This window comes from Candoia aspera, chromosome 5 (genome assembly GCF_035149785.1).
Source record: "Candoia aspera isolate rCanAsp1 chromosome 5, rCanAsp1.hap2, whole genome shotgun sequence".
Taxonomy (NCBI): Eukaryota; Metazoa; Chordata; class Lepidosauria; order Squamata; family Boidae; genus Candoia; species Candoia aspera.
In genome coordinates this window covers 92,874,455-92,902,134 of record NC_086157.1, presented here as the reverse complement: position 1 = coordinate 92,902,134, position 27,680 = coordinate 92,874,455, and the positions used below count along the sequence as shown (strand labels likewise).

The window sequence follows — 27,680 nt, the reverse complement described above, 5'->3', positions numbered from 1 at the left end:
TTTTGTCTTGGCAAGATTGAACAGCAGATTACTCTTGATCAGCTTCAGAAACTATGTGCAGTCTTTCAGGTACAGTCATCCTGTTAAATGATTGGTATCAGAGTATACAATAATCTTTGTCCAGGTGGGAATTTTTGATGTTGCAGTTCTAATACATCTGGGAGGATCTAGGTTGGAAAAGGTTTGTAAATGTTATTCCATTGGAAAATATAGCCTAAAGGCATCTATTGATTGGGAAAAAATGTTTGTCTAATATTGAATATTTATGCCTTGGAACTGCTTTGACTTTAGTGAGAGAAAGTATTTATTGTTGAAAGGATCATTGTCAAGAGAGTAACATAATCCCTGCAGTTTGTGATTGTCTATACTGGGCAGTGTTTTCTTGGCACAATAGATTGAATGATGATTAAATATTGCTATTTTATTGTTTTAACCCTTGTTACAGATGGAGTATATACTTCACTTAGGTTAGTTGAGACTGAAGTGGTTTATAAATGTGAGAAATCAAGAAATTGGCATCTTTGTTCCCAGTGTCATTCCCAGTCAACTTTTTTTTTGATCTTGCATATTGGTTGAGAATCCAGACAAGGATGAACCTTGACTCCACCTAATAATATCTCCATGCCAGACCTAGTCTCTGTATTGATGGCAGCTCTTCGTAGGAAAAAAAAATTATGATCTCCTGGACCCATCTGTCTTACTACTGTAGATGTGTTGAGACATGAGAAGCAAGGGTCAAGGAAACATATACTTGACCAAACTTTACTGAACAGATTGTCCACATCATCAGGCTTTAAAGACTAAAATGTATTCAAAGAGCTCCAATCAACAAGGCCCTGAATATTCCTAAAAATTGAACTGCCAGAACTGTAGAGTCTAAGACATTACTAATTTGATAAATTTTGCCAAGATATCAGTGTGCTATTGAAATAACTCTTTGATCTATAGCTGGACCAAATCTCAAAAGGACTTGAAGCACTCAAGAAAGCCCAACTGGGTGACACAGAGAGGATACAGTGATGGAGGAGAAAAATGGCTTTTTTCCCTCTTTTACCACAAAATAGGCTCAAAACAGTCAATCAGTTTTAGGACACCTTTTCCTCTACTTGCATTCTAGTCACCTCCCAACTTGCTTCACTGTCTCAGCTGAGATTTATTTTTTATTTTATTTGTTTATATGGCTGCCCATCTCACAACAGTGACTCAGTATAGCCTGACTGAATGAGCTCCGCATCATGTTCAGGAGTTAACATGTCAACTGCCCCAACCATCTCCATATTCCAGAGTTGCTAAACATTCAATAGGAGGACCATCATATGAGCCAGAAATTTCCAAGAGCCTTCTGGAATCTAATGGAATCCCTCAGCCTTGGGGGGGCAGATCATTCTAATAGGTTTCCATCTGCTACAGAGAGGAAATATGATAGGTGATAGGTGATGAGATATAGACAGACAGACAGACAGACAGACAAGTTTCAGCAGGAAGTGGTCTGCTTATAATAAGGGAACAGATGTTAAATCCATCACTTTCAGATCACCATTCTCTAGACCAGGTAGGGAGACTGCTGAATAGTGGGTTGGTGGTACACTAGCAGAATATTCCAAGTGCCCAGCAGAAGATACATGGTTTGTGTGAATGGAGAGGAAGCCTGGAGACAACAAGAATTCCTACAGAGTGCAGCAATTCTCCTCCCTGATCCCATGATTTTTTTCTGTACCAAATATCCAAGAGAGCTGAACTAGGAGAGGCTACCACTCCAGCTCCCTGACCCAGGTCTTGGAAATACATACCAGGTCAGCCTTATTCACAATCAAATCATTGATGAGAGAAATATTATTAGTCATTTACATAGCAGCTTGCAACAGAACTGGCAGGCCAATATGGCTATTGCAGTCCATTTAGGTGAGAGATGGACACAGGATTTCTTACTTCTCTTCTTACTTGACATGTAAGTCCCCCAATATCATGCTTCCCTCCTTCCAGAAGTATCCTACATTAGAGCACCTTCATTCATCTTCCTGATATTATTAAAAGATTTTCCAAAACACATAAAATAAGAAAGCAGAGCAAAGTAAAATATATCCATTACTCCCTCACTGAAGTCTTTCTCTCTGCTTTGGTGTTGGCTATTGAGAGGGCAGCCCATTATCTGGCACAGGCTTAGGAAAATGCTCCACTTACTTTTTGAAGGCCTCTGCAGCCAGGTGAAAAGAAGGTCCAGGTGGGTGGGTGTCTTTTTACTCAGGACCAGAAGCAATGAAGGATCACTAAAGCTGGAGCAAGAGCCTGCTTCTCGTCAGTTGGCATGATTTGTTGACTGAGCTCTTGAGGTAGGTAAAAGTGACAATAGAGATAGAAGCAAAAATATGTACCTTTGGTAGCAAAACAGAGTCATCTTACTATAGTGAAAGTGGATCAGAATCCCTCTTGAATTCATGGGGACTGCTGTATTTGATTCGATGAAGAAGAAAATACTGACATTATGGTACTTTAGTTTTGCATTTAACATTGCTCACATGTTTGAACTATTCAGAAAGAAAGAAGTGACAGAAGAATGAAACTATGATTTGAAAACCTAAACTAATATTGTGCCATGTCTATCACCTTATACTGGTGCTTAATAATGTTTCGTTGCTTTATTTGCCTCCAGGAATTAGAAAGAAATGGACATAAATCTTTGGATGTAGAAAACTTCAAGCACATATTAAAGACATGTATGGGATCACATAATGCAGTAAGCAAGCCATTTGAAATTACTTGGAATAGTTGTAACTTGTAGCAAAAGTTACAAGTAAAAGGAGGAAGGGGACAAAAAAATACATGCCTTTCTTCCTGTCCTATTTTTAGGTGCTGCATCAAATTGGGGGGAGTGGAATAGTGAGCTCCAACAAAATGTGTCCCACGAAATTTCAATCCTTTGTTAAAATAGCTTTTGCACATCTTTTCTCTTTACAGAGTGATGAAGAAGTGGAGAAACTGTTCATGAAAATAGACTGTTTGGCAACTGGCAAAATTCAGTGGGTACATACAATTTTGGACTTAATGGAAAAAAGGATAAGATGTAGTCAAGCATTTGGCTGCAACGAAGCAGGAAACAAAGAAGAATCTGTTAGGATGAATAAAGCTCACTATTAATTTGCAATGATTGTATAGGCATGCACACAAACATGAGAGGGTTTCCTCTGACTTAGAGCTACTCTTTATCTCCTAGAATTTCTCCCTGGGAAGAAAAAGAAAAGGAATGCTTTTGTTTTACACTCTCAAGGAAAAAAACTGGAGAGAAGGGAAATTTGAGGATCTGGGAAATGGTGAAATTCCCTTTCTTTCTCTGTTCTCCATTGCCACTTTCGGAGTTGTGCCTGAAGCCACTCACAGTTTCTTTAATGGATGGCTGGTGCTTAGAGAGAAATCATTATTGAACTACACTACTATATTCTCTTTTTTCCCCAAGTAATTTTATTAAAGATTATAATTACAATAGTAAAAACTAATACAAACTAAAAGAAAGATAGAAAAATAGAAAGAAAGAATAAGAGGTGCAAGGGGAAAAAAAGAGAAAGCTGTAAAGAATAGAAAGGAAAAAGAAAAATAATATAGTAAAGAAAAAGAAAAGAAATATATAAAGAAGTGACTTCCAACCTTCATCACAAGAACTATAAACAATTTTAGTAACTTTTTACCTCCTTTTAAATTACAACAAATGATCTCTTCTTCCCATATCCCATCTCTTATCTATAAATAAATCCATGAAGTATTGTCATTTCAGTCCTGGTGTCAGCAAAAGTCCACTAAGGGTTACCAGAAATAACAGCATATCTATTTTAACCTTGATGAAATAAACCAACATTATATTCCTTCCTTTTACTTCTAACAATCTTGACCTTTAGTCCATTCAAATAATGTCATAGAACTTGATTTCTTTTCTTCGTTGTCCCTTCTCACTAGATTCTCACAAAGCTTTAACAAGTCTCTTCTGTAAATCCAACATAGGAAAATTATCCAGGTCACTCTCTTGGTTTATTGTTTGCATGTCCCTTTTAGTTATTAAAACATCAGCCAGGTTCTTTTTTATGTCCAGTGTAGCATCTTTTTCCATGTCATTCTTGTAGCCTGTCATTTGTAAATCCACTTTCAACTCAGTCTCTGTCTTGTCAGCTAAAACTTGTTCCTCTTCCATAACATCTTCTAGGAACAGTCTGTCCATAAAGGCAGATATTGCTGTTGACATTGTTAATAGTAACTTCTGACTCCATTTTTCAAATAGGTCTTCAGTATTTCCAGTGTTAGAATATTTTGCACCATTCTGTAACTATTAGTCAAGTTTATGTTTTCTTCCCCTTTAATTGTCATCTTTAGTTCCCTCTATGTCCAATTTTTTGAATCTTATCTTTTTTTTTTTTTAAATCAAAACAAAAGCATTTTCCCATGGGAAGGATTCTTTATGATTCCAAAATCTTATTTCAAATTTATCTGGATGCTTAGTCCACTTGTAGCTTTCTAAAATCAAAGTTTTAACCAACCTTTTGCTGTTTATTTCAAAAAACATTTTAAAGTTCTGTCAGGCTCTGCCTGCTACCCAGTAAAAACACAGACGCTAGTGTAGGCTTAGGTTCTGGTTTTATTTGAGTAACAGTATGCGTGCCCTTTAAGAACAGCTGAGAGTGAGTGGAGCGCGCCGGAACGGGATTTAAATAGCCCGCGCCGGTCAGCGCTCCACCCCTTCTTACTTCGGGTGCGCCCCGAGCCCCGTCGGTTCCGTTGCCGGTAGGTGAGGGGTCGTGGAGCCCCTCCTGTGCTCCGGGCATTTCCTTGATTGCTTCCCTGGCCGGTGATGGTTCATTGCCGGGCGATCAGGTTCGTAATCTCTTTGACACCTCGGGCGCGCCGTGGTCTGGTCTTGTCAATTACCTTCTTTGCAACATTGTATCTCTCTCTTCCATGCCTCCGGCTAGAGTTGATACTTTGTTGCCAGCACCTGTTGCTCTCTTTTGTTAGCTAGTTGCCTTTTCCCTTAATCCGCCCGGTACCCATTTCCCTGCATTGTCATGCGAGCCGTTGCGATGTCACAAGCATTGCAACGGTGATCATGACAAGTTCTTAAGCTTGTAGTTAAAATTTTCTTTTGTTAAGAATTGAAGGCAAACTCACCCGGTGCTTTCAAACTTCTCCAAAGGGTTCTAATAGCTGAAAAGTAGTTAACAACAATTTCTGAAAGTGATTAGAAAAGAAAGTATGCAAATGTAGTGTCCCTTCAAAGGCGCTGACCGTGGTTTGAGCAAGATGACTATTCTCTCATTTCCCAGTGCTCAAAACCCACTAGAAACAACTGTCCTGCAGTCTCCTCACGAGAAGCAACTGTCTGGAACACTTCTGGGTGATCTCCTATCCTCTCTTTGTCCGGAGAGGTTCAAAAAGTTGCCGGCTCTTCATTCTTCACTGTGGTCGTTGGCTCCGCTTGCATAAATACAAAAACCTCCTTGGTGGTTTTTTGAAAGCTTTTGAAGAACAAACTGTTTTTGAGAGCCTTTTGCTTTGCTTTGCTTTGATGTTGTCATCTTTTTCTTCTCTTTGTATTGTTCTAGTACTGTGGTGTTTTCATTTTGCATTTTATATCATTTTTTAAATGCGAATTGGCAGGAGTAGCTTTGATTGTGGCTGCATTAGAAAAGTGTTAAATAAGTAAATAAGCAAGCAAACACAAAATGGCAGATGTTTCAGATTTGGACCACACAATAGGCCTCAATGCTTGATTAAAAGTGTTGGAAGGAAATGAGGCTATCTGTAGAGGTACTGAAATTAGTACAGAAACAAAGGTTTTCTTCTGTAAATATGTACAGCACCCTGCACCATAAGATACTAACATTACTTGTCAAATGTTACTTATCCTTTACTTGGCATGCTTGTATGATGGAGCAAATAATTTTGGGGGCCACTCGGGAATAAGCCTATTGGATACTGTAGGATTCAATTCTGGGTAAGCATACATGCCACTTACATGTCCAGACACCAGGATAATAACTGACTCTTTTTCTTGACGCAGCATGATTTCTGCACATACTTGCAGATGGAATATGCTGAACAGGACAGCTCATCTACCCGCCTGAAAGAGGTCACCTTCTCGCTTCCTGCTACAATGCAAGAGATCCCACATGGAGAGCCCATGCTGCGCATTTGCTCCCTGGTGGATAGCACATTAATAACAGCGCGAGAAGATGGGCATATTTCCTTCTGGTCACCAGAGCTCAAACTCAAACGAAGCAAGATGGTGTTTGTATGCCACATATTTTTATTTTGTAGATTTTAGAAATATATAGTTCTATTCGTTTCAGTTTCTATTGCATTCTAGCCCAAGGTTCAAATGAGGTTACCTTTTAGAAGATCTTCCTGCTTCAGTGGAATCCCCAGTTGTTAAATCTACCTCTCCTGGCCCTTAATCTAGCCTTTTCCAATATGAACTTCCAAATGTTTGCTGGTGCCAAAGGAAACTGCACTACATCACATGTGATATTCATTGAATTAGGAGGGACTATTGTCTCATCTCTCTGAAATGGTTTTTCATGCCTTTTTGCACCACAGCCTTTGGCCACTTGATTCTCAAGCAAGTCTCTTCATACCTGTGGCTGGAAATGAAGCTGGCTTAGGAAATAGCTTTCTGGATTCTAGTCCCTTTCTCCACTTTAGCCTCAGTGAGAGCTAGGTGTCCCAATAGAAAACCAGTTACCTGTACTACCAGCGATGGATTCCCCTTCTTTACTCCTCCCACCAGTGCTAGGAAAGCAAACACCAATTTCTTTCTTTTCCTTGGATATTTTTTCTTGTGAACTGCGAGGAAAAAAAAAAGTAAAAATACCAGTGTTATAGCTCTTCCTGTCTCTTTGATTTCTAGGGAAAATTGACAGAACTCTTGCCATTTTCATCCAGATTATATATATACAGTGTGTGTATGTATGTATGTAAGTATGTATGTATGTATATGTGTGTGTATTTATATTTTAAAGGTCCACCATTTTACTATTCTGCTGCTGAATGTGTTTAAAAAATTGCAGCCCTTTAATAGTTCATTGGTTAGCTTCTTTTTTTTTAATCCAGCTTTTTGCTGGTGCACAGGGCTTCAGTGGTCCACTGGCAGCCAGCCTAGCAGCCCAGGATGAAATAGCTGTGCTGGGCAGTTACCAGGACTGGAGGGCATGATGCACTCCCACCACAGCACATGCTAGCCAATAGAAGTGGAGGCACTGCCTGTAACAGAATGAAGTGTGGCAGCTCAAGTACTTGGGATTGCTGGTGCCAGCACAAGTCAGAAAACACTACTTTTGATGCAGAGCAAGAGAAGACAGATAGAAGTTGACTTCATCATGGGTTGGGGTTGAATTGAGGATGATGTTGTATGTTCCTGTCCTTGGAAAACAGTTAGTGGGCCACCACTGCCCCAGGGCAAGCAGGAAGTGTGGATCAGACCTAAGGCTTAACATGGGGGAGAGAAATGTGGCCCTACAGATGTTGCTGAACAACTATTCCCAGGGTCCTTCACCATTGCCTATCGTAACTGGACAACTGGGAATTGTAGTTCAGCAATATATGGCTGTAGTCCAGCCATATGTTCCCCACTCCACTCCAGTTGCATTCCTTAGACCAGTGTTTCTCAACCTTGGCAACTTTAAGCTGTGTGGACTTCAACTCCCAAAATTCCCCAGCCAGCCATGTTCATACAGCTTAAAGTTGCCAAGGTTGAGAAACACTGCTTTAGACGATCCAAATGCCAAAGAAATCTCTTTTCCTATATTAGTGTACTGGTAAGAATTTCCTCTTAAGATAAAAACTATTTCCCTTATTATCATCTCTCTACAGACATGTCCTCCTTGCTTTTTCCTGTATCCAGGCTATTTTTTAAAATTCATTTTGATTTTGAAAGGGCAGTTGCCTAATTAATGATTCAGAAATGCCAGCTGATTTTTAAACATTTTTTCTCCCATTTTAGGAGAAAATTCACAGAAAATCTAAGTGGCTGATGGATTTTACTGTCATGACACCATACAATAAATTAATTCTGGGAACTGGGTAAGTATCTTATACATACACCCACTATGTATGATCAGGATTTTCTTTTGCTGCAAAGCCTTGGGAGAGAAATTTACTGGTGCATGGGGACGTCTGCAGGATATGGTAAAAAAAGTCAGGGCCACAAGGTTCTGATCAAAACTTGCACCATCATGTTTTTAATGTCAGGCAGTGGATACTACAACAGGAAAGGAGAAAGAAAAAAAAATAACAGTGCATGAGTAAGCAGAGTATTGTACAGGCCAGCAGGAAGAGGCTCTTTTTGAGATGGAGGTTGCTGGGTGAGGATGGAATTTCAGCCAAGGAAACCAACAGTCACAACTCTTTGAATGTTGAACATTAAAAGCTATATGAAGAGCAGCACAGCATAGACCCATTCTGGGTATGCATTCAACCTGCTTGTGGAGGCAACAACATTTGGGACCACATGATTTCTTGCTGCTTGGGGACAAGGAAGGAGCAGGCAAAATCGCTATGTGGATATAGCCTGTGCTCCATTTCCTAAATGGTTGCAACTCTTGTCATACTCCTGCTTCTGGTCCTGTAAAGGAAATGCTGGCAACCAGGCTTTGCAGCTCCCCCTCAGTAGCCCAGACCAAGGAGCAGAGGTGAAATTGACAAGAGTTTTGTCAGTTTCTCTTTCTCTTAGCAAAGTATGGAAAGGGACAGGGTATCTTTCCCTTTTCTTTTCAAATGAAGTGGAGGTGAAGGGTTCTTGTTGCTGCAGAGATTTTTGCTTCTCTTTTTTGGCATTTTAGAGTTGGCAGAAGCCCAAACCTTGCATCACTTTCCAACTTCTCCTGAGTGCAGGGAGTGGGAGTGGTGGTGTGGGGACACTAAGTTATAATTCACAGTTTAACTAAATGAATTAATACATCTTATAATTATATAACCCATCTGTTTCCATTTAAGGAAATATCAGATAGTGTGCAATGAAGAATAAGGGGATATACACAACACTAAACCAAACTGAAACAAATCATATAATGCTTTAGATTGGTGTCTATTTAATCCCCTTTCAAAGCTGAGTTCTGGAACTTTGGAAGAGGGTGGAAAAATATCCATTCAATATCCACAACATCCATAATTTTACAAAACTCATATCATGTCATATTTACCTACATTGTTTTTAAGTTAAACCACATATATTTTTCTCATAGGAGAAATGCTATCAGGAGCGTCTGTAAAGAGCCACAGTGCCATCAAAATGACAATATGTGCTTCCTAACATCATTGCACAAATGATATGATAATGTAATAATATCATGGCCTCTGATGCAAACACATAAGTTTATATGATTACGTGAAGACACAAATGTCAGAATACCCTCCATATGAACATAAATAGAACCAAATACTATAATCCAATTACACTGTCACAAATATCTGTATAACAACATTACAAAATTGCTGGTTTTTTTTCCAATCCATTTTGAAATGAACCCTAATGAATCCTTATCTATAGCTATTATGTACACTATTTGTCTTACTTATGGGAAAACTATGTCTATAAAGCCTGTGATGTTAACATCTGATCATATTTTAACTTGTGATAGGGATCGTGAACTTCAGTTTTATGAAAGCTCCAACTTTGAACCCTACCTTCAGATTAGTGGTTTGGAAGCTATACCTCTAAATGTAGATTACTGGTAAGCCCAGATCCATATCATGTACCATTTATCACCACATAATGATTTCATATTATTATATACGACACTATATCTACTGTTATGCTTGTTTTGGTACTTTGTACTTGTCTGTAGTTGTGGAAGGCCAGTGGCTCAATGCTTCTCCCTGGCTACGATTCTTTATTTTGCTTTCCTTGAGTTGGTCAGCAACCATCAGAAGACGTTCTTTTAGTTTTCCCACAATGTCCCCAAATGGTGCTATATCAACTGCCCAGATGCATAGGAGGCCCAAGGAAAATGCCCAAGATTCATCAAAGTGTGGGGAAACAGATGCTCCCTGGGTGTTGCTGGCATTCTGCCCACACTGACTAGCACTCATGGAAATAATAGTTCAGCAGTATCCAGAGAGCCACAGGTTCCCCACCTATGAGATTAAATATAATTATAGCATTAGTTCTTATTATCCTTCCATAATTAGGCTTCATAAAATTATGGGAACCTGTAACCATGTGAACCTAGTGCTTTATAACAGGTCAGGACCTTAGAGTGTTAAAATGTAGATATTACAAAAGTCCTGGTCAAAATCTCTGTGCATAAGAGATTTTGTGCACATTTAGAAAATGATTCGGAAGAAGTACTTTGAATTTTTCATGAGAGCAGTAGCTCTCTGCTGTTTATTAAATCGACCTATCTTTTCTCAGGTTTCTACTCAAGCTGGAAAAAAAGATGGTGGTTACTTTAAGAATTGTTTAATGAGCCAATTCCTAAAGCAGTTACATTTTTTAGCTTGTACAGAAGCCTGAAGAAAAATAGGTCGCTTTAATAAATATAGTGGAGTGCTAACCTTTCATGAGCTTCAAAGCACTCCTTCTGAATAATTTTCAGAGCATGCACAGCCTTATTCTGCATTGAGGGGAGCTGGAAATGTACAATAATGCCTCATTCTCATTCAACTCTGACTTTCTCATGTTGGCAGGAAGATATGCAAGCCAGGAGATTCTGTTCAGCTGAATGCAGTTAAAGTGATTTGTAGAACTGAGAGCCTTGATTGCACAGGGGTCCCCTTTGTGCAAAACAGTTCAGCTGACACTGATTACTGATTACAATTTGTTTACAGATCTTCCTGCTATAGAGATGTCATAGGCATCAGAGGTGATATATGCATTCCAGGCTCTTCTCTATGCCTAGATGTTTGTGAGGGTTTGAAGAATGCAGTCTCGTTTAGATTTCATTTATAACTTCGTAGGATTCAGACTTGCTTGAAAAATTGTATGAAATTTATTTGTGAGGGACAAGAAATTCTTCATTTTCTCCTATACTTCATTTTCAGCTACACGAATCATGATGAATGTATGATTCTTTATGGTGATGACCAGGTAAGTATTTTCAGGGAAATTGCTCAGGGAAGTTGCTCAGGGAAAAGGAAAAAACAGAAATGCGATATTTGCTTCTTAGGGTATAATCATAGAATCATAGAGTGTGAAGGGGGCAGGAAGAACAAGTCCATGGTGCTGCTGAGTACATGAATCCAAATTAAAGAATCCTGAACAGATGGCTGTCTGGACCGTACTTAAATACATTCAATGAAGGGGAGTCCACCTTTGATAGGAAGTTTTTTCTGACATTCAATGGGACTCTTTCTCTTCCTGTAACTTAAATACATTATTCTGCATTCTGGAACAAAAGAGAATAGGTTTTTACTTTCTTCCATCCCTCCAGGTATTTGAAATAGAGTATCATATCTCCACTGAGTTTTTTCCCCTTAAGGTTAAATATGCCCAACTCCTTCCATCTCTTTAGTTAGTTTTTAGCCCTGTGATCATCTTTGCTGCCCTTCTCTGAACTCTGCTCCAAGTTCCCTGAAATGTGATGCTCAGGACTGAATACAATATTCAAACTGGGGTCTGACCAAAGCAGAATACAGCAGAATGATTACTTCTTGTGATTTAGAAATTATTCGTCAGTTGTTGCAACTTAAAATGGCCTAAGGTATAACCAAAAAGTTATTTATGTGTCCCGTATGTTCATTATCTTCCCAGATACCAAGCAGGAAGAATTAAAGTAGAATTCCAAGTCGATAATATTTACTTGTGTGGTAAATACAGTTGTTGCAATGCCATTATTTTCTTAGCTTTCAGTGGTTCAAAGGAGGAACCACTGGAACTTCTGGAACCACTGGAACTTCTGTCATAGAAACCAATTATCGATAAGCTTCCATCTAATAACTAGAGTTCTAGTGGAATTCAAAGTGATGAAAACACAGAAGCAGTAAAATAAGAAAAAACAATAAAACAGTGAAAATAGCAGAGTACTTTAAGAAGGTCTAGAGGAGAAATATATGAAAATGAAAATATATAAAAGCCACTATATAGGCATTTAAAATCAGAACTAACTCTAAAAATGCTTCTTGTCTTAGTTGGGCACCAAAAAAAAAAAATTAGTATGGGTGCAAGGCATACCTACCTAGGAAATGTGCTTCCCATATGGGATTCTTCTCATTTGTAGCCACCAGCTCCATTGCAACTGACAAGAAGATCTCTAAGGAAGGCCTGAATAGCCCGCAAGTTATATATGGAAAGAAGCATTTCTCCTTGAAATGCTCTGTCCTCAAGTCTTTAGAGCTTTAAAAGCACCTTCAAAACTTTGAATTACAAAATGCCTCTCATCCTAAAGATGCATAGTTGTGACCTTTCTTGCAATCTGTTTTCAGCACCTGACTGGAATCTCATAGCTTAGTCCTACATGTTTTGAATGTATTGTTTCCCCCACCTTTTTTTTCCTTGCTTTGTTGTAGGGATGTGTTAATATCTTGCAGTTATGCTCTGTGGGTGAGATCCTGAGGTAAGCACTTAAAAAAATATATATATAAATCAAGAATAAAAGGCAGCATTCAGTTAGCAATTCATAATTCCTGTCTGTAGAGATATGATATCAGCTCTTTCAGATGACAACTTTCGTAACACCATAGGAGAAGCATAAACCTGGGAATGAAAGAGAGAATAAGTAATAGAAAAGGTACCTCTTACCACAGAAAGTTAGAACTAATATCACCATTTTTTATTTCATGGTTACTGCAGATAAACTCACTAATAAACATGCTGATAACAGTCAGGGGCATCTTCTGGTTGGCAGTGACATCAACAGGAAGTGCATTCTTTTAGACAGCAATCTAAAAAACATATAGATTGCAGTTATCAGGAAATTATTCCCATATAACTGAATTGGACTTAGGGTTATATAAAATCACTGAAGCCTGCATTATTAATTTGCTAATCCAAAAGACATTTACCCAATGGAAGTTATTTCCAAATTGTTTCTAATTAATTTGTACTAGGTTGCTCTTACGTTATGATCTGTGGTTACAACAATAAACTTCACTATTACTAGGTTGCTGACAAAATTTACACTAAAACATATAGTGCTTTAAGTACTGTATTGTTGACTGTTATACTTTCTATGATATATACATGTTTGTTTGTTTTGTGCCTTCAAATCAGTTTTTGACTCCTGACAACTGCCTGGACCAGTCCCTACAGTTTTCTTTACAAGATTTTTAGAAGTGGTTTACCACTGTCTCCTTCCTAGGGTTGAGAGAGAATAACCCAAGGTCACCCAGCTGGCTTTGTGCCTAAGGTGGGACTTGAACTCGGGGTCTTCCAGTTTCTAGCCTGGTGCCTTAACCACTACACCAAAGGGCAACCATACGGTATTTTAAGAAGTCCATCCATCCATCCATCTGAAACATTTAAGACATTTGAAGCAGATATTTATTCCAGGTTGTACCAGAACAGATGAACCGGTAGAGTAGAAGGTTGGTGTTTTCAAACTGCCTGCACCCTCTGAGGTGGTAGCAGCTTGGTAGTTCCCATTGCTACCATCTGGTGCCTTACCTCACATCTCTTTGTGTGAGAGAAAGAAAGGCCCTCGCGCCCTGTGCTGCCTTTCTAGCAATTGAAAGGTCAACAGTTTTAAAAAGGGAATTACTTTCTGATACACAGTCTCCAGGAGTTGGTTAGAGGTGATTCCTTCACAAGTGCTAAATGTGTCTGAATGTATATTCTGTCTCAGTGTCTATGGTATGGAAACTACATCCACTACACAGGTGTGCAATTTTTCTCACCAAAGTGTCACAGGTATAAGAAAAATGAAGCTAAGCCATGGTTTGCTTTAACCATGGTTTGTGGCATAAGCCATTTTAGCTATGTTCACACATAACAAGCAATTGTTTACAAACTATAATGACTAGATTTAGACATCACACTAGCTAAACCAAACAAACTATATTATAGCTTGTCCCAATGTGCATTTAACCCCAATTCTCTACGTTCAAATATTGTGCTAAGGTCTAAACCATGTTCTACAAAGCAAAGTGGTTAAATTCACACTATAAACTAAGCCATTATTAAACAAACCAATTGGGGTTTAGCATAATAGTAAGCCCTGCCACTGTCTATTTAAATAAAGAATTTTGATGCAAAAACTGACCTAATTTGTCAGTTCTTGCCAACTTAAGGGACTCAAAATCAAAGTGATCTGGTACTCTGACAGCATTGCTAGTACATGCCGTGTCTTAATGTCTCAGAATATTAATTGGTTTGTAAGGTGCCTGCAGTTACCTTGAATCTAGAGTAAACTTAGATTTGTACATATTTGGGGTGAAGTGTAGTATCTTCAAATGTTCTTGCATTTTCAACTTTCTAAACATAGGTCACATGTTTTCTATGGAAATAATCACATGAGTAATCAGACAGAATGAATACAATGATTTTCCAAGGATATAATTACCTTTTCTTTATGTGCTTCAGAACATGGAAGAAGCTGCCCAAAGTGGAAAATCTCCCTAATATAAGACTTGAGAGTGCTATACTTTCTCCAAATGTCACTTATATCCGTTGGAAAGTTCACAGAGACTGGGTGACCCAGGTAAAAAGAGAAGTGTCTCCTGCCTACTTATCTAGAGGGAATAAGGAGTCTATTCAGTTTGCTTACATTCAAGTCATGTTTAAGCTTCTTACAGCAATCCAAAAACACTCATAATATTTTCCTGAAAAGCAGAAAGAGTTCAGTGATGAGAAACAGCTAAACTTTGGCTCTGGTTCTCAAAATATCTTTTTGGTTATCTAAACTTAGTGAGAATTGATGGATGTATTTTTCCAGGATTCTGTAATGATTAGATAGCTAAGTTTTCTTCTCTTTCTTTGTGAGTGAATCTGTTCCATTAAGACAAAAAAGGATTAAAATAAGAAAAATAGCATTCTTCTCTCACCAGTATTTAGTTGGATAATATTATTTTCTTCTGTCTTTTTAGCTGAATTACTATGATTCTATTAAGGCAGTAATTTCTGCATCAAGCCATGAGCCTACAGCCTTAGTTATGGGTAATTATATAATGTGCTTATATGTTATTTGTAAAGTCTCCTCTTAAACTGAACTCAATACCTGCTGACTTCATGATTGATTGATTGATTATGTGCCATCAAGTTGGTATTGTCTCTTAGTGACCACAGTGGAACCATTTTCCTTTCTTTTATTTCATTCATTAATTCATCTCTTTACCATTTACACTCTCTTATATTCCAAGTTGCAATGTTCACTTTGCCATGGTCATTACCAGATGGGCCATAAATATTGACCCTTTCTCCCAAAATGGCTTTCGTCAATCAAGGCCTTTATATAACACTTATTCATAAGATGGAGAAGGTGTAGACCAAGTTGCCCGTCTTAACCAGTATACTGACTCAGATTCCTATTTTCTTTATTTAATTCAAAGAAATCAATGAGTATTCACTCTTTAGGGTGTGTGGACTTCAACTCCCAGAATTCTCCAGCCAGCTGGGAATTCTGGGGGTTGAAGTCCACATATCTTAAAGCTGTCAAGCTTGAGAAACACTGCTATATAAGAATGTTGGCACCTAAATTCTGTATAGGAATATTTTCCTGAACATTCATATCCTTCTACAGGTTGCATTGTGGGAGCTACCAATGTTGAGCAACAAATGAGAGAAATAAAAGAAAAAAAAGATTCAAGGATGAGGAAAGCACAGGAGATGCTAGGAACTCCGTCCCAGAGAGCTGAAGGGGATCAGATTATTTTTCGAGTCCATAAAGGAGTCAAAACATTTGCACTCAGTAAAAAGAACAATGCCATTGTAACCGGTGGGATGGATCGAGTTATTCGGATATGGAATCCATACATGCCTGGGTAAGCTATTGCAACTATTCTTGTACATCTCTATTATAGTCCTTGGCCAACTATTGGTTATTTAAAATGCACAAGGTGCTATTTTTATTTAGAATATGTGCACATGAATTTTTACAGAAAAATGTAGAACAGATGAATTTATAATTCACAGTTAATTTCATACTCCTTTAAGAGATCCCTATTATTGTTATGGAAGGAGGGACAATATTTTTCTTGTCATTATCAACGGTAAAAATAAATCTAGGCTTTATTATTTATTCATTAGATTTTCATCCCACCTTTATTTTTTGTCAGCTCAGGGCAATTTACATACCTAATGCTCCCCTTTCCATTTTGCCCCAGAGCAACAACTCTCTGAAATGAGGTGGGCTGAGAGAGAGTGACTGGCCCAAAGACACCCAGCTGGCTTTCATGCAAAAGGGAGGACCAGAAGTCACGCTTTCCCGGTTTCTAGCCCAGCCCCTTAGCCACCCTCAGAGGTGAGGAAACTGTTGGTGGCCAGAGCCAGGTGTAACATTTTTGGAATGCTACCAGCCACAGTGGAAGGTTTGATGGGAGGAAGAGAGGAGGGCCATACGACACCCAGGGCTGCAGTTTGCTTTTTGGAAGCTTTTTTCGCTAGGCTGTGGGAGTGTTTGGAAGAGGGAGTTTATTTTAGGACTTCCACTATATACTTCATCTACAGTCCCCCATTTTTCTCCATATACACGCGTGCTGATGCTGGGGAGAGTGAAGGGCAAAAGGAAGAGGGGCCGAGCAAGGGCAAGGTGGATGGATGATATTCTAGAGGTGACGGACTCGTCCCTGGGGGAGCTGGGGGTGTTGACGACCGACAGGAAGCTCTGGCGTGGGCTGGTCCATGAAGTCACGAAGAGTCGGAAGTGACTAAATGAATAAACAACAACACACGCGTGCACACACACACACACACACGCATGCACAAAACCCAGGGTGTTAAGTTGGGCTGAGAGAGAGACTGATCCAAAGTCATCCTGGGAGCTTCTGTGACTGAGAGTAGATTTGAACCTGCCTGCCTTTGCTGCCAATACAGCAACAGCTTAACCATTATACCACACTGGCTCTCACTGTATACTTTGTGTGTTTCCTACCACAAAAGAGTGGGAGAGAGTGCCCACACTTTCAGCACTCTGTTTGGAGGAGCATTCAGGGGCTTCAGGAAAGGCTTTCAGAGGCTGCATGCAACCTTGGGATCTCAAATTACCCACCCATGCCTTATACCCTTATAACCTGCCAGATTATTTCTCCATCTGACCTTATATTTTCCAAGCAAAGGTTCTCCAAGATCTTAGGGAGAGTCTTTTTCATCAGCTACTACCTGGCCTTTTCAACTAGGAATGGTAAAGCAAAACACGGGCTGTACCAGTGATTCCCTGACACTTCTTTGATGCAAAACGTTTGATTCCCTGCTCCCAGGTCATAGTACAAGCATCAATTCCCTACTCCCAGCTTGTAGGTATGAGCATCTACTTCCTGAAGTCAGCTACTTCTTTTACCATTCACCCCAGTTCTGAATTGTGAGAAATTACAGGAATGCCATTACTTTCCAAAGGGTTACAGGTAGTCCTTGGGTTATGATGGCAATTGGGGCTGGAATTTCTGTCACTAAGTGATGCAGTCATAAAGTGTGATGTCATGTGACATCACACTTTACGACTGCATCAGTCGTAAACAACTGCCGTCATTAAGCGAGGACTGCACAGGCTGTTGAGCAAGGACTTCATGTGACCATGACGTGGGAAGAGGCACTGAAACTGTCCCAGGCAAGCAGGCTGGTTGGTAAGAGCTACGGGTGGGTGCTGTGGGCCAGTGCTACAGAGTACAGGTGAGTGGGCATGTGCCACAGGTGGATGCTATGGAGTGCAGGTGGGCAGGCACTGCAGAGTATGAGATCCAGGGGCTCTTTGGGAGGAAAAGCAGCAGGGGGAGCAACTTGTGACCTTCTGCAGGCTTCCTCAATGACTTTGCTTGTGGGAAGCCGACAGGGAAGGTCACAAGTGGTGATCATGTGACCATGGGATGCTGCAACCGTCGTAATTGCAAGCCCATTGCCAAGTGCCCAAATTGTGTTCATGTGACCATGGGGACACTGCAATGGCCGCAACTTCAGGGACCATTTGTAAGTCCCCCTCGTTCAGTACCGCTGTAACTTTGAACAGTTGCTGAACACACACATACACACATACATACACAAACACACACACACACACAGCGCATGAGATTTCACACAATAACATTCCAACACATCCTCTTCCTCATAAGATTTCTAACGGAGCCCACAACGCAATAGGATTTGTTGTAGGGAGCAAACTCAGCTCTCCTCTACCTTTTCCAGTCTCACTCACTGTGATCTCCTGCTGAGCATTTACTTAGCTTCACTCTCCCCTCCCTTGACTGTGGAGAGTAGAAACATATGCCGCCACCATTCACCACTGATCTGTCTTCTGGGACCACTGAAATATAGCTGCCCCTTCATGAAATCTTAAAAAGCATTGCCTTAAGGCACTTTTCCTGGTAATAAATTTCACAGAACTCTTGATCTTTGAAGAATGACTGCTGTGCATTTTCCCAACAAGCCCACAAATTAATGATACATTCCCAAATATAACAATTCAAAACTGAGTCAGAGCAAAATTATTTTTGTTTGTATATATTTGTGAACCTATATTTATGGCCATGAACAACCAAAGAAATGTACTTTAAATTGCACAGATTTCAGCAGATAAAGAAGCCTTTCAATTGAAAGTATGACCTATGTGTTGGATAACATCTGTAGAGATTATTTAGGCAATTCTGGTCAATTCAGTTTTCTTTGTGTGTGCTTTTTAATTAAAATAATGTAAAGGTATCAGGCTAGAAACTTGGAGACCGTGAGTTCTAGTCCCACTTTAGGCACAAAGTCAGCTGGCTGACTTTTGGCCAGTCGCTCTCTCTCAGCCCGAGGAAGGGGGCAATGGCAAACCATTTCTGAAAATCTTGCCCAGAAAACTGCAGGGACTTGTCCAGGCAGTCGCCAGGAGTCAAGACTGACTTAGGCACCAAACAAACTACCATTATTACAATTCATTTTAATATATAGTTCATTCTGTGTTTGAAGTTGGTAAATATTTAATATTCTCATCAAATTTCAGAAGACCCACAGGCTTGCTCAGAAGTCACATGGCCCCCATTTTCTACGTCCATGTATCTGAGGAGGATAAAATATTTTCCATATCAACAGACAACACAGTTAAGGTCTGCCTTTTGCATATTCCAAATTATGTTTCCTACATGCTAGTTCTTTCTATTTAGTATGTCACAATCCCTTCCTTGCAGATATGGGATATTGAGGATCAGACTTGCTTATTCACTGCTTGTTCCAAAACCAATGGAATCAAAGGAGAAATTAGTGCTTGCCACTACATATCAGGCACTCGATCACTCTGTGTTGCCACAGATACACTGGCCATTCTTCACCTAAGATTACGGTAAAATAAAAAAGCAACATAATCAGAACTCCTGATGTTTAGACAGATGTCTAAGAACTGCATTTATGGGAAATCCAAAATGTAAGAAATTGCTGAAGAAATTCTAGGAAATCCATGGAAATAGTGTGATTATTACTTTGGGACTAGAGTGCAGCAACAAGGGAATACTTGAAATATTGTACTAATGTACTAATACTACATCTATTAAGATTACAATGCTTAAGCAAAATATTTTCAAGGGTATGATGTTTTGTAAAATCTAAGATGAATATTTAATTATAAAAAAATTATTAATGTTGCTTTTGAATTAGCTTGGTGGGATCTTTTAAAACCTATTATTTATAACTTAAGTCTTTGCTGATTAATGCTAGGAAAGTATTAGCTCTCCAAATATGCATGCATTAACTGAAGTAGAAGTGCTTTCCAATATTTATCAACCTTCTAATGAACTTCAAAGCATTATATAAAATCCTGAGACACTGGCATTTTCATTATTAGAGTATGTCGTCATGGTGTTACCTTCTCTTTCTGGGACACATGATCCCTAAATTTCCAATATTGTATTACAGTGCTAAATCAGGCCTAGAGGAACTGACATTCATAAGCTTTAATTAACATATTAAACTAATACGTATCAGGAGGGTTTAACCACAGAGGAAAAGTTCTGCCCAAATGTATGCAGGTACTTTGGGGGGTACCAAAATATTTATCTAATGCAGTTTTATATTTAGATGCAGGAGTGACATTAACTAAACCTGAAATATGGCTTTTAGTTACTAATTTCTGGTTAAGAAGACTTTATTTAAACCCAAGAGATTTTATTTCTTTTATAATTTCAGATTTATTTGGAGAAAACAGTGATTTCAGTTTATGTGCTTTGAAATACTTTATGGAGAATTAGCTTTAACTAATGAAATTAAACTACAATAAGGCATTCAAATATGTGTTACTACAGTCTTAAATCAAAACACAACCAAAGATGCAAACAGTAAAAATGAATAAAATCAGTCATAATTAAGACTTCAGCCCTATTGTATAGTTTATCCTGGTCCTAATGTTTGATGGATCCTTGTTGCCAAATAATAGAATTTTGTGACTATAAATGTCAGTTTAGGGGTTCTGTTTGTCAGCAAATAGTTTATATCAGAATAAAACTTACGATGTAAGAGAACATGTTCAGTCAATGATCTCCTCTGTTTCACACAACTATAACCTTTGGGGAAATGGAGTGTTATTCTATATACTCTGTAAAATTGCCAATGGGATGGAATTAAAAGGGGCACTGGGGAATGCCCGGTGATATCTGGAATGAATGAGTTTAGATAGTGACAAAGGAACTGTCATTGTTTGACAAAAATAATGTTACATTTCTATATCTTCAATTCACTACTTAATTCGGCATTAAAGGCCAGAAAATAACAAAAGTTCTGGGAAAAGTAACAGCACACTTTCCTTGTGATATTTTCTCACCAAGTACATCTGTATCTACCAAATGTTATTAATGGAAGCAACCCAGTTGGAGTCAAGTTAAGCCTTAGCCAAGCAAAGAGAATTGTGTGCCAGGCTTTATCTAAAGATTTTATTAAAAAAGAATACTAGATATCAACTATAAAAATAAATGCCAGCTAAATGTCATAAGTGGAGTCCTTGGTGCTCTCTGAGCCTTGTTGTTTTCTTGCAGACGTTTCATTGCCAGACTAGGCAACATCTTCAGTGCAAAGAGGGAGTGGGTCTTGCTCTCAGTTTATATACTGTGACTTGCCCTGCTTGTGTTGGTGGGGGTGTTGTTCTCTCCTTGGGAGTTCTTTGACTGGGCTGTTGTTTGCTGCTTGGTTGATTGCCTGAGTTAATAGTTCCTTGATTAGGGTGTATTGTGCTGTTTGGTGTTAATCAAAATCAAAACAGTGATTTTGCATATTTGGGTGTTGATTGCTGGCAAGGGAGTGTACTGGTCTTTTGGCTTTTCTATTGTCTCTTTTGAATGGTATGTAAATGTTGTTTACCTCTATGTGTCTGTTGATGGCTGCTTTGTCTGAGTGGCAGGCTTCCAGGAATTCTCTGGTGTTTTTTGATTTGGCTTGGTTTAGGATGCTGAGCATTTATGCATGTTTTGCTATTTATACATTAGCTAGCAGCTGAGCAAATAGCACTTTTTTATTTACTTATAATTTGATTTTGTTGTTGTTGTCTCTAAAATAGATCAGCTCCAGATCCTTATATGATAACTTCCCATAAAAAACCAGTTTTGTGCTGCAAATTCAACAAAGTATTCAGGCATATTGTGAGCTGCTCTGAAGATTCTGTAAGTGAAATGATAGAATTCTCTATGTATTTTTCAGTTTTGGCCATAGTTATATAATCAATATATTTATAATCCTCAGAAACTCTGAGTTGTTTTGCTTTTAGATATGAAGTGGGTTGTGATTCAAGATTGAGCCTTTTCAAAGCTGCTTAACAGGACAGAATTCCCTGCCAAACCGCATGGTAAAAATGGCTTTTAAAAAGGATTTTACATGTTAATGGAGAATACAGTTATCTGTGGTTATTTTTAGTGTCTCTATATGTCTTTCAGGATCAGAAGCAAATGCTTCTAAATAAGTACCTTAAAAATAAAGACAAGTTGTCATACTTGTGCTTCCAAAAGCATTTGCCTATTCTGTGAGATAGGGTGCTATGCTATACTGGCTTCAGTTAGCTCTAGATCAGTGTTTCTCAGCCTCAGCAACTTTAAGAGTCACTTTGTGTGAGATGGGTGGCCATGTAAATGTAACAAATAGATAAATAAATAATGTGGACTTCAACTCGCAGAATTCCCCAGCTGGCATGTTGAAGTCCACACTTCTTAAAGTTGCTAAGGTTGAGAAACACTGCTCTAGATGGACTCTATGTCATTATGAAATGGCCTCCCACAAAACAAGAATTCCTGTTTATTAGTTTTGGCTTGCGGAGTTTTATAGCCAATCAGATATGCTTCTTCGTTTTCTTCTTGTTCCTCCTCCTCCTCCTCCATAGTCATCATTATCATCATCATAATCAATAAGGCTTACTCTCAGATAAGCTAGCATACACTAGGCTGCTGCTTTTATAATGCAAACCTCTGCCTATCTACTACTCTTGAGGTCAATAAAACTTAATCACCAATAAATTGGTCCCAGATCGCAGTATCAACAAACTTGTTACCAGTACATTTTGAAAACTGCTCTGTCCACTCTAATTTCTGAACGAAGTTTCCATGCTGCCTGCTACATCTCTTCTGCTACGTTCTGAAACAGAAAGAAAACAAGTAAGTTGCATTTGCCCATGTTGTAAATGAGGGAGAGGAATGCCTGACAAAAGCAAGTGATGAAATAGAAACCTCATGGCCATGGAGCGTAATGCTCATAAACACAAGATGCTGAAGCAAAGAAAGAGAATGTTACTTGAGGGAAGAACAGCTGATTATGTGCAGAAGGTCTCAATTTTAATATCCACCACCTCCAGGCTAGGAAGGAAAAGTTCTCTGGAACCCTGGACAGTCACTGCTGTCAACCATACTGAACTAATGGACCATCAGTGGTGTGGCTTGTAGAGGACAACTATGCATGTCTTTACATACTCTTGGCTTTGGTCATTGCTAAAAGAAGGATCTGTTTGGTGGAGTTGTGCAGGCTTCAAACATAATTCAGAAGAAGATCATATGCTAGCAGAAGTATCCTGTTACTCTGCTTGTCCTTAAAGTAGCTCCACTTTTTTCCAGCTTCCCTGTGAAAGCTACTGTTGTAAGGAGTCAGCTTGCTAAAGTTGATGGGACTCTTAAAGCAATTGGACCTTTTCTTTCACACTCACATGAAAGCCTGTAGAAAGCTTGCACTATGTAAATGATTAGCAGAAAAGTGCTCACACAAGGTCTAAAGTATTTCTTCCAAATAGTTTACAAACTGTGCACAGCTGTATTGCCGAGGGGCCTTGTATATGCCACCACCTCCAACTTCCTAGAAATAGTAAGGAATGTAAGTAGTATTCATAATGGGCTAAAATGTCAAAACCTGCTGATAGGAGAAGCCTGTTACTGGAAGGAACATTTTGTTTTCCTCCCTGCACAATTAGAACAGAAGATGTGCATGAAAAGTGCACATCTTTATCTAAAGATCTCCTTTTACATATGTAAGTTCTTATGCATGTGCAATTTTCCATGGCTAGGACACCATTGTCATGTTGACTTGGCTGAATTGTGAGTACTTGTTCATCTGTTCATAGAATTGGGCTATTTATTTATTTATTTATAAAATGTATAGGCTGCCCCAATCTATTAAACTATGGGCAGCTTACAAAATGCAACAATAAAGTACCATAGAATACAAATATCACCAGAAGGCTGGAAAACAATAATTATTTAAAACTAGAAACCCATAAAAGGAAACCATCACCCACACTAACCCAGGGCCTGGGGATACAGCCAGGTCTTTAGGGCTCATGTAAATATGACCATAGGGAGAGGGGGGCTGTATGAATCTGATGGGGAATGGTGTTCCAGAAGGCAGGTACCAGGACAGAGAAGACACACTTCCTGGGTCCTATAAGATGACACTGTTTAATTCATGGGACTCGGAGCATGCTAACTCTGTCAGACTGTGTGGGATAGGAAGAAAAGATGAGGGATAGGTGGTTCCTCAGATGACCAGGCCCTATGCCATGAGGGGTTTTATAGATGATAACCAGCACCTTGAATTGCACCCAGAAGCCTACTGGCAGTGCATCTTGCGGAACAAATTTCTCTGTAAGATACAGATTTTAGGATCATGGCAATCGTGTTTCTGTACATCTGTGTCCTTTTTTTCTTCTTCTTCTGTTAAGGTGGTCAAAGTATGGGATTTTGAAAGTGGAAAGCCTGTGTTTGAATTTGGCAATGCTCATGGTGATTCTGCGATCACATGCCTCACATTTGATTTCAGTGGAAGAAGGTACATTTTGAGAGTTTCAGTGTGTGAGAAAGGCTGTGATATTTTTTACATATTGCTAAAGAAATAATTAGGCATTGCAATCATGTTCTAGACTAGTTACTGGAGGAAAAGATGGCTGCTTGAAGATATGGAATTATAATAATGGGCAGTGTCTTCACACTTTGAAAAAGGGTAAGCAGAATGCTGACAAATTATCCAAAATTTCATTTCAACAAGGAAAAAAATTACACGTTCAGCATTGTGGGCTTTTTCTTCTGTACAGAAGACAGATGTGATGAAGTCCGTGACTGTGCTTATGTGGAGGTCAACAAAAATGAGTAAGTTATCCACATTTGTTGTAACAGGTGACATTTTAGTGCAGGAAAGGCTAATGAAAGCCATGTGGTTTTTTGTGGGGTGGGGTCATACAAACAGGCCCCTTCCTGAGAAAATAAACTTCAACAGTCCATCAGGTTGTTTTGGCAGATGAGATAGGAAAGATCTCACACATTTCCCTCATGTTAGGTATCAGTCTGAGTCTTCAGATTCAGAAGCTGAAGAGCTTGACTTGTCTAAGCCCCAGCCTGCACCAGAGGAATTAAAAGAAAAGGGTGCACCTGAGGAGACACAGGTGCAGGCTGGCAGATATCCAGTGTCTGTGCTCTGCAAGGTCCTGAGCCTAGCATCATGCTGCAAATTCAACAGAGAAGAACAAAGGAAATCAAGCTATCTGTCTGAAAGAAAGAAGTGTGATTCAGCAAATTAGTCAAGCTGGTAATAAGGGCTATATGAAAGAGACAGCTTTTATAAGTGGCTCTTTCTTCCTGTGACTCTGTCTGCTGTTGCTGTATTACCTGGAACCTTAGACTGGAGATGGATTGTTCTTGGATCTTCCTGAAATTGAGATAAGACTCCCTGGCCTCTTTTGCTAAAGTAAGATTTTGTGTAATAAATATGTTGCATTTCTTAGCAGCAGCTGGCTATATGCAAATAGCAGTAGAGAATACCTCCCTATCCTGATATCAGGGGGTAAATGGGGATCAACTTGTCTTCCTTTAAACCTCCCATTTAAGTGAGTTTATAATTTTGTCACGGAGTGAGAAACTATGCCCTCCAGAACTGGAATTTATGGAAGGCCCAACCAGTGGTAAGGAATGCTAGAGTTGTCTAGCAACATGTGGAGAACTGCTGATTATTCATCTCTGCTTTACCCAATAGTAGGGCCAGCCACATCACTAATGGCTTGTTAGGAGTTTATTCTGTTACCTTTTATGGACCCAACCCATCACTTCATTCTGTATCATTCTTTACGGCAATAGTTCTTCTGAGCACTAGGGAAGTGAATTTGTTTTTTTCTGCATTTCTGTGACTTCAGCTGCTTTTTTCATTCAGATGCCAGGAATTAAACATAGAAACTTCAGCATGCAATCTTATGGTCTACCACTGAGTTATGGGATTCTCATTAATTGTTCAGGCATTTTATTATATATATGCATATACAGTAGTGCTGGAGATTGGAATAAACAGCTTGGTTTGCTCTTTTGCCTTTAGCAGTTAAATATGCAGAAATAAGCAAGTAAGACTTAATGGCATGAAGGTACTATCTGCTGCATATAAAATCCTGTTAAATGAATAACTAGTAGTCATTCAGAAGCTGACATATTATATATTAAACAGAAAGTTGCAGAATTAAGATGAAGAATACCTGATTTTTAAAACTTAAAAAATCCTGATAAATGAAACCTTATACAAGAATGAAGCAAATTTTGAGGGTGTACAGCTCAAAATGCAAACTCCATTCTCTTGTTTGTGACAACTACTGTCTGATTGGGGGGAACCCTTTTTCAGCTCAGTTCAGCTGAAAGTGAAGTTCATGAACTCCTCGAAAATTATGGAGGACCACAGATTTTTTTTTCACCTAAATCTAGAAGATGAACAACAGATAACTCAACTTAGTGAGATGATTTAATGGCAGAATTTATACAAGTGGGATAGTGGAATACAGATGGCCTTCATTATCTTTTAGGTTTCTATTCCAATCCCATGATCATAGACAATGAAACCCTGGATAATAAGACCTTTTAAAAAACTTGACAGATGTTTAAAAGCCCCATTTACCATTTGTGTATGCATAAAGTAATGCAAAATAAGGCCCAAATTGTAATTTCACAAAAGCCTTTACCACTTATATTGAACTCTGGTCCTTGTTTAACAGCCATGGATTAAAAAAGGCATCTATATTTAAACAAAAAGAAAACAACTAATATTTATTGGCTTGCATTCAACAGATGTTTTATTTGTGAATATGGTAGCAGTATCCAATGTGATACACAGAGCAGCTATACTATTAAGTGCTGCTGCATAGCAGAAAGACTATAGAGAATCATTCAAATGTTGGTAAATATTTATTAATTGCTCTTGCAGGTATATCATAGGTGTGGGATGGGACAGAAGAATAAACTTGTTTTATGTAAGTAACAAATTTGTATACAAAAAAGTAGTATCACTGTTAATTGATTGCCGAAATTGTTGTGCCAAAGTACCCACATACTTAAATAATGGCCTTGTGATGAGTACATTTTCCATTTTTCCAAGGGAACTGGCTCCATTAGACCATGACTAGATGTCCAAAATTGTATTACTTAGATAATTATACTCCCCACAAGCTGGTATTCTGCTTTCCCTGTAGTGCCTCTACACTGCCATTAGCAAAGTCAAGAATAGGTCAGCAACAAAATCTGGGAACATAGCAATTCTGTTAGCTACTCCCTGAATGCATGGGCAAATACCACTTATTATTCACATTAGTCAATCCACATACAGCAATGAGAAGGCACTTTCACAATATCACTCTATCTCACTTCGTACACAAGATGCAACCAGATGGATGGATGGATGGATAGATATCACAGTATCCTCTAGGTAAAGATAATGTTTCCCACAATTTGAGCTTGACTCCTGGTGAGTATGTGGGCATATCAAATTCACATAGTTGCCAAAGAACCTGACATTTCCCTGCAAACAAATTTCAAATTCTCTTAAAGGCTATTAGCAGCTATCACTTAAGTCAGGGTTCTGTTAATGGCAAGAGAAACTCCGACTAGCTGGACAGAAGAGTATGAATGCAAAGAATGTAAGGAAAAGATGAAAGCCAAGACTTTTTTCTGTATATGGAGGAGCAAGAAACAAGGATTAAAATAGGACTGGGTATAACTCCCCACGACCCGAGTTTGTTCTCAGCGGAAGCTGGATCCTCGGGTAGCTGGCTCAGGTCAACTCAGCCTTCCATCCTTCTGAGGTTGGTAAAATGAGCACCCAGCTTGCTGGGGAAGGTGATGGCTGGGGAAGGCAATGGCAAACCACCCCACTTTATAGTCTGCCAAGAAAA

General features: G+C 38.9%; 1 protein-coding gene across 1 annotated transcript in view; it reads left to right on the top strand.

Annotated features, from left to right (window-relative positions):
- Positions 1 to 27,680, top strand: part of LOC134498374 (WD repeat-containing protein on Y chromosome-like) — a 44,421-nt gene that overhangs the window by 5,340 nt on the left and 11,401 nt on the right. Inside the window, exons 3-18 of the mRNA XM_063304449.1 lie at positions 16 to 69; positions 2,651 to 2,734; positions 2,956 to 3,021; positions 6,041 to 6,271; positions 7,979 to 8,058; positions 9,615 to 9,707; positions 11,017 to 11,062; positions 14,995 to 15,064; positions 15,648 to 15,888; positions 19,038 to 19,140; positions 19,222 to 19,373; positions 21,573 to 21,675; positions 24,207 to 24,313; positions 24,405 to 24,484; positions 24,576 to 24,630; positions 26,717 to 26,762. Of these exons, the coding sequence (XP_063160519.1) occupies positions 16 to 69; positions 2,651 to 2,734; positions 2,956 to 3,021; positions 6,041 to 6,271; positions 7,979 to 8,058; positions 9,615 to 9,707; positions 11,017 to 11,062; positions 14,995 to 15,064; positions 15,648 to 15,888; positions 19,038 to 19,140; positions 19,222 to 19,373; positions 21,573 to 21,675; positions 24,207 to 24,313; positions 24,405 to 24,484; positions 24,576 to 24,630; positions 26,717 to 26,762 (1,611 nt within the window). The remainder of the gene's footprint in view (positions 1 to 15; positions 70 to 2,650; positions 2,735 to 2,955; positions 3,022 to 6,040; positions 6,272 to 7,978; positions 8,059 to 9,614; positions 9,708 to 11,016; positions 11,063 to 14,994; positions 15,065 to 15,647; positions 15,889 to 19,037; positions 19,141 to 19,221; positions 19,374 to 21,572; positions 21,676 to 24,206; positions 24,314 to 24,404; positions 24,485 to 24,575; positions 24,631 to 26,716; positions 26,763 to 27,680) is intronic.